The following is a 13,787-nucleotide window of genomic DNA, read 5'->3' on the forward strand; positions in this document are numbered from 1 at the left end:
CTCAGAGCCCTCCTCAAAAGGGGTGTCCATAGCCTGTCATTTGAAACATCTTCCAACGCTACTCTTAACCTAAGACCTTCCAGTTCTTTGCCATTTCCTCAAGGGGCACCAGCTTCTCATTGTTTTTGTCTTGCCCCCAACTCTTCCAATCCAAAATGCCACGCTGCCCCCTCCCCTGTGTCTTCCTGTCACAGAGAGCAACTAGAAGACAGATTTAGAATCCCAAAGTGCTGTGGCTTTCTAGGAGAGAGGGCAAAGAAGAAGTTCTACACCCTGGCTGCACTAGCAAAGCAGCAAAGCCTGGGGAATCATTAGGGAGGTAACATCCGCTGAGGGGGGAAGAAGTCAAGGGTAAATTTCAATTCCTGCTTAGGAAGCTGCGTGGCATGCTGGGTGTGAGCCATCCATGTGGTACCTCAACCTTGAGGCTCAAAGGTCCCCATCTTCCCTGGATGCCTAATATAGAGATTATCAGCACTTGGACAGTGGTATGAAAGTCATAGGAATGAATGGAGAATAAAAAGAGAGGGCTAAAAAATAAAAATGAGAGTGGGGGTGTCTGCAGCAAAAGATGAAGCAGAATCATTACGAAAGTTTAAGTGGGAAGGAGCGGTAAGCTGCATCAGATGCCTCTTGGGGCAGGAAAGAGGAAGGACAGGCAGAAGGTCAAGAGGCAGGCTGTGGCCAGACCTGAGAAGGTCCAGAAGCCAAGAGAGCTGCTGGGAGTTGGTAAATAGGAAGTCATGTGGTACCCTAGGCTAGAGCACTTCCCCTGGGGTGGGGAGGGTGGAAGGCAGATGACAGGCACTGAGAAATGACTTGGCAGACACCCTCGCAGGAAGCAGAGCTGGGATAGGAAGGAGAGAGACAGGGTGAGAGCCAGAACGGAATGCAGAGTCAGGGAAGGGGTGTTGGTGGTCTATTTTTAAGATCAAGTAAACCAGTTCGTGGAAGAAATGGGCTAAAGGATTGCCTGTTCTAGGTGCCAGGGACAGCTCTTAGACACAAGGGCCACAATGCCTCCTTCACTGAGGCACAGACACCTCATCAGGACAAAGAGGCAAGTATGGGCCTTCCCCAGCATGGCTGCAAGGACAGGGGTTGGCTCCATTTCACTAATACAGCAACTGAGGCTCAGATAAGCTAGAGCCAAGATTTGCACCCACCTGGCCTTTTCTCCACATTTGCACTCAAAGGACATATGGACTCATGCTCACCTACTCTCTCGGCCATCTAAATCATTATAGACCTTGTTAAAATACAGATCTGGTACCATGAGTAGAGGGCCAACGCCTGGGAGGCTGTATTTCTAAGCAGCTTCTTGGAGACATCCTGAGACAGACTGAAAACCAGAGTCCAGCCAGTATTTCCAAAACTTCTCTGTCAATGAAACCCTCATCCCCAGGTACTACTTAATAGTCCTTACTTTACTTTCTGAAGAAATAAATGAATGGACGGGTAGATGGATGGATGGATGGATGGATGGATGGATGGATGGATGGATGGATGGATGAATAGATGCCACCCTGTCTCTGTGCTTCCTGCCTTAGCATCCTTATTTACATAACTGGCCATTTGCCTCAATGTCCCTGCTGAGTCTCTGGCTTCTCACTAGGACTACAGACTCAAAATGATTATTACTAGGCTATGGCTCTGCTACCCTAGCGACTCCCTTTGCTGGGTCTGGGTCCTGTCCCAGCCAAGAACAAGAGAAAAGCTAGAGCCTGGGTATTTAGCTACCTCCCTCCAGAGCTTCCTCTTGGATGCCCATGGCCGCAGGCGGGCTGTCATGAGTCTGCCTGTTGTCCTCTTGCATTCTAAACTACCAGCAAGATGAGGGGAATGGCAAAATGGCATGTTGGTGCTTTGTGATTATGAAACCTCAGTGATTATTAAATCTAGAATCATGGAAATCAGTACACAGAGGAAGAGGTGAATAAGACCCCCCTCCCCCAGGTATCCTGAGTTCTCATATAACAAATGCAGACTTGGTGATTTAGAAGCTCCAAGCTGTCTCTGTGGGAAGACCCTCACCCCCAGGACTTTTGTGAAGTGTGCTAAGCAATTTAGGAATGCTACTGCTTGCCCAGTCTTTTCTGGGGAGGTCTATCTATTGTCGCTAACACAAACTTGTCACCAACACAATTCTGTCACCCTGGTAACCACTTCTGAGGTACAGCAAGAGGTGAGGGGGCGGGGAGGACAGGTCCTGAAGGGTGATAATAATGGAAGGGCAGAGGAGGTTAGTGAGGAAGGGTACTACAAATAGCAGCCAGGTGTGAGCTGACAGGCAGAGGAACAACCTTGGCTCCAAAGCCACCCAGAACTCACTCCCTTCCTCTGCACATCCTGGGTAGGGTTATCAGCAATTAAACAGAACAGTGGATGGTCAGGGACCATTTCCAGTGAGCTTCACCTCTGGTGCTGGGAAACTGTGTACCTGAGGGGTTCCTACACTGATGGAAGGTAGACAAGAGCAGAAAGGACTTACAAGACACGGGTCCCAATCGGACAGTCCCGTTCAGAAGATCAAGGGAGGGCCCAGGAACAGTTACTTTGACTCAAGTCCCAGATGACTAAGTTTGAGGTGAGCTTCAGAATCAGAGGAGGTTTGAGTCCAGACCCTCTCCTCCCAAGCTGTATAACTTCAACCCTGGTTTCTATAAGGGCAAAATGAACTACTGATGAAGAGTTCATTGGAGGATTGTAAGATATAGAAGGAGGTGAAAGCTCTTTGCACACACAAGAGTGTTCCATAAAGGAAGTGAAGGTAACAATGCCAGGGGGAAGAGAGTACAAACCACACACACACACACACACACACACACACCCCACAGCTTACTACTCTCAGCCTTCATGCCATGTTCCCTCTGCCTAAGTCTTCCTACCCAGGCCCCCAGGAAATGAACCTGCTGAATAAGTCCCACCACCATCTTTGCTTAGAGTTCCCAGGCCTTTGCTAGCTGACAACCACATTTGGCAGAGGGAACACGGCTTTAAATGGTATTTGTAAAAAAGAAAAAGAAAGAAAGATAGGAAGAGTATTTGTTCAGAGCTACCATAGGGCTACCATACTAAGTTGTCAGTTCATGTCCTAGTGAGCCAGCCCTCTGGTCCTATGCAGATGCAAACAGGCAAAGGCCTTAAAACTCCCCTAGGTGGCATAAGAAGAACTTGGCAGAGAATGAAGGAGAAAGGAGATAGGTAGAAAGGCCAAACTGTAGGTAAGCACCACTGCCTCAGACAAGGTGTAGGGTGTAGTATGGCAGGTCTCACCACAGATGGATGATGAAATGACCTGTTAAGTCAACCTGTAGAAAAGCTCCTCTAATATTTTGTTGTTGTTGATACAGGGGCTTGCTATGTAACCCAGACTATCTTCAAACTCACTACCTCTGGCCCTAGAGTCTTTGAGTATGCTGGGACCGTGTGTGTGTGTTTCTTTCATTTTCTTTCACCATGAAAGCTTTGTCATGTTCGCACTGAGGCAGCCCAGTGATCTAGGATCCACAAGTGGTGGAGTTAGTTCCACCAGGTCCACAAGGATGGAGGATGAGCCAGAAAAATGTGAGAGGAACAGATCCCTTGGGACCCCGCCTGGCTTACCTCTCCCCAAGATGCTCCAACTTCTCCCACCAGTTCTCACCTTCCCTCATTGTTCCTGTTCCTTCAAGATGGAAGTTGCCAGCCAAGCCAACCTACCACCCTACCACTCAAATGCTTCCAGATGCCATATGGCAGGACTCTGTCACCACTGACCTCCCACACTTCGAACTTGAGCTCCCATTGTGGGGATACTACCTGTTGCCTGATGTCACCTGTTGGTCCTGTGATTAATAATGCTAAGAACTTGTATAGGTTGTCACTCTACTGCATGCTCATCACTGAAACTCATTTCTGTCCCCAGTGCCTCTGAGAGTTCAGGTGCAACAGAGGTCCTCAATAAATATCTTCTGAAGGCTGAGTAGTCCCTCAAATTTTCTAAGGGTAACATCCATTGGTTCATTGATTTGTACTTTAACTGGGGCCTTCAGGAAAACTTAGCACCTTGAGGCAGAAGAAAGACCTCCTTTAAGAATTAGGATTTGCCAGGGGTGGGCAGGAAGGTAATCGACTCTTCCAAGCCTTACACATACACAGCAGCCCTGCAACAGAGAAGTTTCAGATGAGCCAGGAAACCTAGCCTGCCACCCAGCTTATCAGTATTCTCATAGTTCTCAACTTCTGCCTTCTGTAAAGTACTGATGGTTCTGTCTGCCTGCATCAAAACTTCCCAAAAAAAGACACCATAATCAAAACAGACACATGAAAGACTAAGAGACATTATTTGTTCCCTCTCAAACAGACAAAGGGCAATATCTGGAAAATAAGCCCAGGTTTATGAGTAGCTATGATCACAGGTGTGAACCACTGGTGGCTAGCCAAGCAAAAGATTTTAAAATTAAGAATCCAACCTAAAAAATGAGCAAAGAACATGGGGTAAACAATTCACATGGAGAGAAATACAACAAATGAGTATATAATCTTACAAGTCATCAGGGCAGTGTGCATTTAAACAATGAGACATCACTTTAAACTTGTAAAAATGGACAAATTAGAAAGATGAGTAATACTTGGTATGAGGCTATGGAAAGACAAAGTACAAGTATACAGTAGAACTAAAAACTGGTCTAGTATTCTGGAAAACTATATGGCAAAATATAAAAAATTAACTCATTAATTCAAGGATCTTAGTTCTCCATTTGTTCAGGCCAGAGTGAGTTATTCTCCAACAGGGTCCTAGGAAAAGATACCAGAATATACTTCAGAACTTGTAACAAGACTAGGCCAACAAGTCAGGGGTCTTTTCTCAAGGGAACTTCAATGCATAAAAGGTGACAGATGTCTAACTCTTAACACAGCACAGCAGTGAGAAAGTCCAGGCTGGATAAACACAAGGAACATGACTGAACTTTCAAAATATGGAGATGACTAAATAAAGTAAACTAATGACATACATACCTCCATGTCATTGACAGCTATTAAAAAGACACATGCATAAAAAAAAAGACCCATAAAAGCCAGAGGCTGGTGGCACACACCTGTAATCCTAGCTACTTAGGAGGTTGAGATCTGAGGATCAAGGTTCAAAGCCAGCCTGGGAAGGAAAGTCCATGAGACTCTTATCTCCAGTAAACCACTCAGAAAACCGGAAGTGGCACTGTGGCTCAAGTGTAGAGAGCTAGCACAGAGTTCAAGCCCCACAACCAAAAAAAAAAAAAAAAGATAAAAGAAAAGACCCATCATACTTTATAAGAGTCAATAAATATATCAAGACATAGCCAGGTGCTGGTGGCTCACACATGTAATCCTATCTACTCAAGAGGCTGAAATGTGAGGATCGAGGTTCAAAGCCAGCCCAGACAGACAAATATGAGAGGCTCTGATTTCAAATTAACCAGGAAAAAAAGCCAGAATGGAGGTGTGACTCAAGTGTAAAGCACCAGCTTTGAGCAGAAAAAAGCCAAGTGAGAATATGAGGCCTAAAGTTCAAGCACAAGTCCTGGCACAGAAAAAAACACACACACAAAAAGACATACATCAAATATATCAGACTGGAGAAGGATGAAATTGGCTTTTGGACTGGGGATAGAAGGAAGAAAAGTTTAAAATAAGGGAGGATCCTTGCCAGGTGCCAATGGCTCATGCCTGTAATCCCAGCTATGCAGGAGGCTGAGATCTGAGTATCGTGGTTCAAAGCCAGTCCAGACAGGAAAGACCATGAAACTTATCTCCAACTGACCACCAGAAAACCGGAAGTAGAACTGTGGCTCAAAGTGGTAGAGCACTAACCTTGAGCAAAATAGTTCAGGGACAGCACTCAGGCCCTGAGTTCAAGCCCTGCAACCAACAACAACAACAAAGGAGATCTTGCACAGATAGGTAATCATAAAGCGTGATGGAGCAACAGAAGGAGTCACTTATTGCAATGCTCCTGAGATGGGGTAGGGGGAAGGGAAAAGAAAACACAAAATGTCAACTGTGCATCCTATATGACTGGAGAAAATGATATATGTAATGTTTCCCTCTGACCATGTTTCTAGAGCAAATCCCTGTGGTCCTGAAGTGTGGTAGAATTTTCATCCTGTTAAGAGTTAAAACCCTAAGTTTAGATGTTTCCCAAGGACAGATGTGGGGGGGGAGTTTAAGAGAAAGAGGGGGGGGCCCAAGGAGTGACCTCTTACAGACTGAACTTGCAGTGTTGAGAATACAACAAACTTCCGATAACGCTGTGGGTGGAGACTGTTTATTCTTCTCTTTCTTTTTATGAGAACCAGTCACACAGGCCACTAGTGGCTAAGGATGGATCAGGTCTGGGATAACCACAAGTCTGCCCTCCCTCATCTGCTCCCCCGAGCCCCACATAGGCAGGTTGTGGTCAGCAGCAGGGGCTTCCTGTCCTTTGAAAGGCCATGTCAGCCTGGCCACAGAGCAGGATCTCCTACTGGATAGAGCTTAGACTCGTAACCTTTTGGGCTCTATTCTAGTTAGTTTCTTTCTGTTTCATTGACAAAAGAGTTTCCAAGTCCCTTATGACATGGACAGGATAGGTATTATTTTTCCCATTTTATATTTGGAACTGGAGAGCCAGGAAGAGAAGAGATGATTCACTCAGGGTCACTCAGGTTGTTAGAGGCCAGACCAAGGCTGGAAGACAACTTCCTGACTCTTGGGCCAAATGGGAGTTTGACTTCATCCTGGCTGCTCCAGAGGTCAGTCTTCTGGGATTACACATAAAAAGGACCAGGAGGACAGGACAACAAAATCCTTGAGGGGCGGGGGGAGGGAAGATGCTATCCATGGAAGTGGTTATATTCATGCTAGGAAAAATTCAATATGCGTTAAGAAGAAACCATCGAACTCCCTTATTGTTAAGCAATGTGTCAGACACTACATTGCCACCAACCTGCACCCACTCGTGAAAGAGTGTGGCAGGAAGGAAACAATGAGTAGGCAGTTAAGTGGGTGAGGGAGGGTTGGGAGGCAGGCAACAACCCAAGAACAAACCTCCTGAGACCTGAGTCAACTCTACCACACTCTCTCATCTCAGAAAAGACCATCAATCAAATGCCTTCGCATTCGCTGATGATACACTTGTATCTCCAATGGTCGAAATTTCAGAGTCTCTGCTTTCTCCCTTTAAAGTTACCACCGTCACACTTGCTTACTTTCCAATCAATACATAGATGTAACTACTTAATAATGGAGCTTATTCTATTTTCTATTTGAAAACCTAGAAGCTGGACACAATTTCTTTTGGGAAGTTTCTAGATTATAATTGCACTTAATTGAGTATAAATGAGACAGTAGCTGAGGGGGAAATCTATTTGAGCAGCAATCTGAGCTCTTATTTTCTGCTCTAGACCACACAGGAGAGTCTCAGATAAATTTCTAATAGTTATCTGGTGTGCTCAGTAATTTAACTACACATACATTATTTTCAGCATCATGGACATTTCTTATCAGGATATTTTTCAAGGATAGGGCCAACATCCCTTTAGAAATCAATTCAGTTTGAAATTTCCCAACGATAGCAAAACAAATAGGTAGAACAGGAAAAGGCAATAATTCAATGGGGGAGACTCTCCAAAAGGGGAAGAGTCCCTACTTATTGGGTGGTATAGCCACCCCTCTATCTCTGTGGGAGGACCAGTGCTTTGTGCTACCCTTGGCCATGAGCTGGAGCCACTATGGTGATCGAGGCTTGTGCTGGACATACTTCTCTGACAGAGCTCCTGGTGGTGGCCACACAGGATTGCCAGCCACACTCCCTGAGGAAATTACCCAAAACTGCTGTAAAAGGGAGGCTCCAGCTGTTAAGGGCCATGCTGTGTAGGATGAGAGGCTGATGGGGTGTGTGTGCGCTCATGCATGCGAGCACACGCATCAGTCAGGACCTAGGCACGGAGCTTTTTCTTACTAATTGGAAGTAAGTCTCAAGGACTTTCCTGTATGAGCTGGGTTTGAACCAAGATCCACAGACCTCAGCCTCCTGAGTAGGTAAAGTGACAAGCATGAGTCACCAACACCAGGCAGGTCCTTTCTATCTGCTGGAAATTTCAAGCTCAGGGGAGGAGGAAACTATCCAAAAGTTCAGGAGTCCTGGGAAGGAAGACAAAGGTGCTACAATAATATAACATGTAGGGTCAAGCGATCCCACAGTGAGTTCCACCTTGATGGGTTTGGGAAACTGGAAACCAAGGGTGTTTTTGCAGTCATTTCAAGGAGAAACTGGATAATAGCTGCTTGAGGATTAGAAGTTTAAGCTCCAGACCTCACAGAGCAAAGGGGTATGGGGCAGAAGAATTCTAAGGGGGTGACACCTGCTGAGATCCTTGAGAAGTCGGACAGCAGTGTGGTCACAAGGGATCTGAAGTCAGGTAGACCTAGATCCAGAGCTAGGTCCCCCTCTAGACCTATTGCCTAGTCTATCACGTGGGAACAATACTGCCAGCCATCCTGGGTGGCAACAGGGACCAGGACAATCCAGACAAGAGCTGGAGATCTTACCAATGAGCTCTAGGTGAGCTACAGCTATTAGTGCCACTCACATGGGGTGCTCAGACAGCCTACTGAGCACAGGTGGACTCCTTTGTCCCCAGGGATGCTGCTCAGCCCCACCCTCTATTGAATGGACACATTCAACAAGACAGGAACAGCTTAGGGCCTTCCCTAAGATTGGAATTACTGTCCCGGTGCAGATGGGGAGCCTGTAACTTAGAGGTTACTGTGTCATCAAAGCCTCCAATGAGGAGCCTGGGACTCTGCAGAATGGATTGCTTGTAACACCTGTGGGTGTTACAGTGAAGATGGAACCCGCAGGACAGACACTACCAATCACAATGGTGCTGATGAAGCCACCTGCTAGACTCTTCTGGACAAACATAAGCCTGGTACTGTCCAGGCTTGTTCTCCAGTCCCTTTGCCCAAGTCCAGCCTCCCTTCAATAAGACCACACAGTCAACAGGCTAGAGATGCAAGCTCTCTCTGCAGCAATGTAGGCAGCTAATGAAGAAAACAAAACAAAGCAAAAAACCATAAGCCCACAGGTCGACTACAAATGGAAATTCACATCCAGACCCACATCAATGGCTGAGCAGTTAAATGCCTATCCTTGGCACATCAGTGTTGAGAAGTAAAAGTGCCAAGGACTGTTGCACTGGTTCTAGAACCTAGAGAGCTGTCTTACCAATTTGTGCCATTTTGTGGTAGGAAGGAAGTAACTGGGAACAGGTAACCTTATCATTGTGTTACCTCTGCAAACCAGCTGGCTTTCTTTGACCAATAACACTGGCAATTTAGTTTTATCAGTCCCTGGACAAGTGTCCAAGAACAAAATACAAAAATCACCCACTGATTTAACAGCTATCCATCAAACACCAGCTCTACTGAAGGTCCTGAGGGGATACTAGGGATACAATAGAAATCAAGCATTGAGCCTGCCTTCAGGACGCTAATTATTGAATAGATGAGGGAGATGAACAAAATGCCTTAGTGCCTTTCCATTTGTGCTATACTAGATCATGGGCACAGGTGGTCCTCCATCTCCAAGTGGCAGCCTACAGGCAAGCCCTCGGGTGACAAGAGACATTTAAAAATAAAATTAATGTGATTTTGATTTTTTTGTAAGCTATGAAAGTAGGTGATTGCCTAGGGGTGTGGGAGAGGGATCAGAATTTCATTGGAATTCCTCAAACTCACAGGTTAATGCTGCCTTTATTTGTAATCACATATTAATGGGAGGCTATTCAATGCTCAGAGCCTCTAGATTCAAACAAAAGTAGCTATGCTTGAGAATAACGGAAGGTAGAAAACTTGAAACCTTGGTGGCTGCCTGCTGAGGAAAGAGCTGAGGTTCTCTCCCAAAGTTCTGGGCTGGAGAACCGAGGAACCCTGGAGGGGAGAAGCCAATGTGTTTGCTTTGAAAGGGGAGTGAGATATCCAGAGCCAGCCAGATGTATGCGCTGTCTGGATCCAGAGTTCTCATGGGCTTGGAGGCCAATAGACATTTATTAGGCAACAGCTTGGCAGGACAAATCTGTCTGGAAGCTTCAGAGAGAGTAGTAGAAGGATGGGCAGGAATGAGCTCACCCAGGGAGTAGAGTGAAGGGCAGGGAACAGAAGGCTGAAGACACCCTACGGTAAATGCTGGATTTAGAGGCTGAGGAAGCTCACTCAAGAGATGGAGGGAGGAGAGAAATCAGTGAAATACGTTGTCCCCAAAGGCCAAGGAAGAGAACTCAGAAAAGGAGTGGTCCAAAGTGTCCAAAGCTATAGAAAGGAAGAAGAGGCGAACAAGGAAAGGATTTAGCAAGGAAGATGGTCATCTGTAATCTCTTCTAGAATGTTCCAACACAATCCTGAGAACAGAAGCCAGACCGCAGGAGTGACTGGAAGTAGAAAGGTCAGAAAAGACCCCTTTGAGAGCTGACACTATCAGGGATGGGCTGGTGGCCACAAGAGGTCAGGAAAGCCAAGAAGTCCCTTTGGCTTGTTTCACAGTGAGATGTTCCTTACTTACAGATCAAGGAGAAACCTGTTACAAGGGAATGTGTGAGGCATGGCAAGAAGGAGTTGAGGGTGCAGAATGAATGTGCTCCCCTCCCCCCATGCACACACAACTTCAAGTACTGTCCTGAAGATCTCCACTCAGCAAGTCCCTTTCCACATCCCTTCTACCTGGCAAGGCCAGACAGTAAATTAAATGGAGGAAAGATTTTAAAAGCAAAGAAGGTACTGGAAGCCTGAGCAGGACCTGCCAGGGAGCCACCACCACCACATCTCAGATCTCTCTCTCTCTCTCTCTCTCTCTCACACACACACACACACACACACACACACACACACACACACTTACTTCTGTACCCAGCATGGAGCTAGCTATAGGCGTGTGGATCTCTACGAGGCAGGATTCAGGCACCACTGAGCAGGCAGGCGGTGAGTTGGCCTTTTCTCTCCCCAGGGACATGCTATACTCAGGGAGCAGGGACAAATCTTAGCCAGGAAAAAAAAAAATGTCAGATCCAGAGGAGTTCTCCAGTTAGCTAAGCCAGAAAAAGGGCCCTCACCTAGTTAACCCTCCAAAAGGCCTGACTTTATAGTTAACAGTGGGGGGGGGGGCTCCCCACCCACCATGGGGCAAGTCTGGGTTCCCAGCAGCATCCAGCATCGGCTCAGGCAGCCTCTGGGTGGGTGTGGGTGTGTGTGTGTGAGAAAGGGGCCAGGGCTGTCTGGCTAGCGCGCGCACCACGGGCGCCCCTCTCTGGGTGTCGGTGGCTATGACTCCTAGGAGAACCTGCGAAAGTCCGGTCAAGTAAGAAATGAGAGAGACAAGAGCTGGCGTGGGGACCCCTTCTGGAGCTGGAACCCCAACATCCCGCGCCTAACGAGGGAGCTGCACACTCGGAGGTGACCAGCTCACAAGATACCACAACCCACCGTGGGCCAGAAAGCTCGCCACTCACTGTCTTGCCAGAGAAGGGGTACACTTTCCAAGAAGGGGTGCTGGGGCTCTTGGGGTGGCCGAGGCCAAGGCCAAGGCTTTGGAGGTTCCCTCCGTGGTTTAAAAAACAAAAATCAACGAAACAGCCAGTGCTGTGCTAAGGCCAGAAGGTCCGGGCCCGGGCAGCAGGTGTTTGGGATTTTCTTCCCTAGTGAGTGTCAGCTTCTGGCTAAATGAAAAATGCGGCTCCAGGCACAGGTTTCGACCCATCTCCACCTGGGCAGTCGGAACTTTCTAGGCTGTGGCTAGAGGTAAGCCACCAAGGGTGCTGTGAGGAAACCGATAGGGAACCAATTGAGGCCAGTAGCGTCCACTGAGGAGTGGAGGTTTGAGAGCCTCCCTCGCGACCTGTACTCTGCAGCCACACGTCGGGAAGTTCCGGGACTCTCCGAGCCCGCCAGGTCTGCCCTCCTCCTGGACTCGATTGCCCGGAGCGGGTCCCGCCGCCCGCGCCACCGCTGCCGCAGCCCGGGCGCTCGGCTGCAGCAGGGCGCGGGAAAGGGCACTTTGGCGCGGAGTGGAAACCGAGAGGAAGGTGGCGGCGCAGAGCCTGGCGGCGACACCCCCTCCTCCGCCCCGGGGCATAACCCCGGCCCCGAGTCCTCCCTCCTCCTCCAGCCCCCACCTGTGCCCTCCTGCGAAGATTGCGCGGGACCCCCGACCAGGGCGCGCCCGGCCACCTGCGCCTCCCACTCCCATCGGAGCGCGGAGGGCGGAGGACATTTGGGGAGGGGGGTGGCGGCCGCAGTCTCCAGACGGCTCAGGAGGGGGGCAAGGGCTAACGACCGAGCAAACGGGTGGGGGCAGGGGAGGACAGACCCCCGCAGACGCGGATACGCCGAGGGGGCGCGCCGCTCCGCGCCAGCCCCCAGGACGGGCGTGCCAAGCAGAATGGGGAGCTGGGGGAGTAAGGCTCCCGGAAAGTTTATCGGGGAAAAGCCGGGCACCTGGGGGGCTGGGCGCCCCCCAGGTCCAGGCGCCTTCGCAACCCCGGGCGAGGATGTCAGTCTCCCAGCCCCCCCCCACACACACACCTCCCCTCCCATACACACACACCGGCCAGATCCGGCCAAGTTGCGGCTGGGGTTGGGGAGAGCCGTGAGGGTGGGGGGCGAGGACGCGGTGGAGGCGGGGAGGTGGGATGGCGGATCCGGGCAGACACGAGCGAGAATGAGGAGGGTTGGCAACTGGGGGGAGGGTGGGGGGCGGGGGAAGGGACTGGGACCGCGTCGGAGCTGGGTGGGCTCGGGGCTCGGGTGGGGCGCGCGGCGGCCGCTGGCTCCCCGGCTCCCCGGCACGGCCGGACTTACCCGCGGCGGCCGAGGCGCTCAGCAGCCCCCAGCCCAGGAGCAGCAGCAGCGGCGGCGGCGGCGGCGGCGGCAGCAGCGGTATTGGGCGGCCCCAGCGGCTCCCCGCGCCCGGCACGAGTGCCGAAATCCCGGCTTCGCCGAGAGCCCTCCCCGCGGGGCAGCCGCAGCGCCCCAGCTCCCGTCCCCGCGAGCGCGGCATGGCGCGGCCGGCAGCCCGAGGGAGAGGCTCCGCTCGCCGCCGAGGAGAAAGGAGGTCAGGAGAGCTCGGGAGCTTTTTTTTTTTTTTTTTTTTCCTCTGCTCGGGGAAAAAAAAAATCCCGGTACGCGGGAGCCCTGAGCTTCTGCGGCTGGAATGAACCAAGTGTCCGCCCGGCCGGGGAGAGGCGCGCTGCGCTCTCGGAAATGACTCGCTCCAATCCCGCTTCGCGGGGTTCGCGCCGGGGGGCGGGGGGGGGGGGGTGAATTATCCCCGGATTAATCACTCCGGAGCCGCTTCTCCGCCGCTCCAAAGGCTGGGGGTGGAGGTGTAAGCCAAGGGAGGGGAAAAAATATATATATTGGGGTGGGGGGTGGGAGGGAGGCTCTTCCTCAGCGCCACCTCCACCTCCAGAGAAACCACAAATTACATCTAAAGGATTGTTTATTCCTGTTTGTTTTACCATGGACCGGTGTCTTCTCTTTAAGTTCAGTCCTCGGGTTTTCTTATAAGATCACCATGGATAAGACAACCCCCCACCATGCACACACAAACACACGCACAGTTGACACACACGCACGCACGCATACACTCACGCACATACACACATGCCTCTTCCACGTTTGGAAATTGAAATGCTGTCTGGGAACGGTAACCAAAAATAAATAAATAAATTTTTTAAGACGCGTTTCCTCTCCAAGTCGTGGCTTTTCGGAGCTGATTATAGGCAGTGGTGGTG

The 13,787-nt window shown here is 49.8% G+C and overlaps 1 protein-coding gene across 1 annotated transcript in view; it reads right to left on the reverse strand.

Annotated features, from left to right (window-relative positions):
* Csmd2 (CUB and Sushi multiple domains 2) overlaps positions 1-13,065 on the reverse strand; it is a 526,828-nt gene extending 513,763 nt beyond the window's left edge. The window contains exon 1 of the mRNA XM_042684124.1: positions 12,853-13,065. Coding sequence (XP_042540058.1) covers positions 12,853-13,051 — 199 coding nt within the window. The 5' untranslated portion in view covers positions 13,052-13,065. The remainder of the gene's footprint in view (positions 1-12,852) is intronic.
* Positions 13,066-13,787: the final 722 nt, after the last annotated feature.

The sequence above is a fragment of the Dipodomys spectabilis genome, unplaced genomic scaffold, assembly GCF_019054845.1.
Source record: "Dipodomys spectabilis isolate Male_0828 unplaced genomic scaffold, ASM1905484v1 ptg000002l, whole genome shotgun sequence".
Taxonomy (NCBI): domain Eukaryota; kingdom Metazoa; phylum Chordata; class Mammalia; order Rodentia; family Heteromyidae; genus Dipodomys; species Dipodomys spectabilis.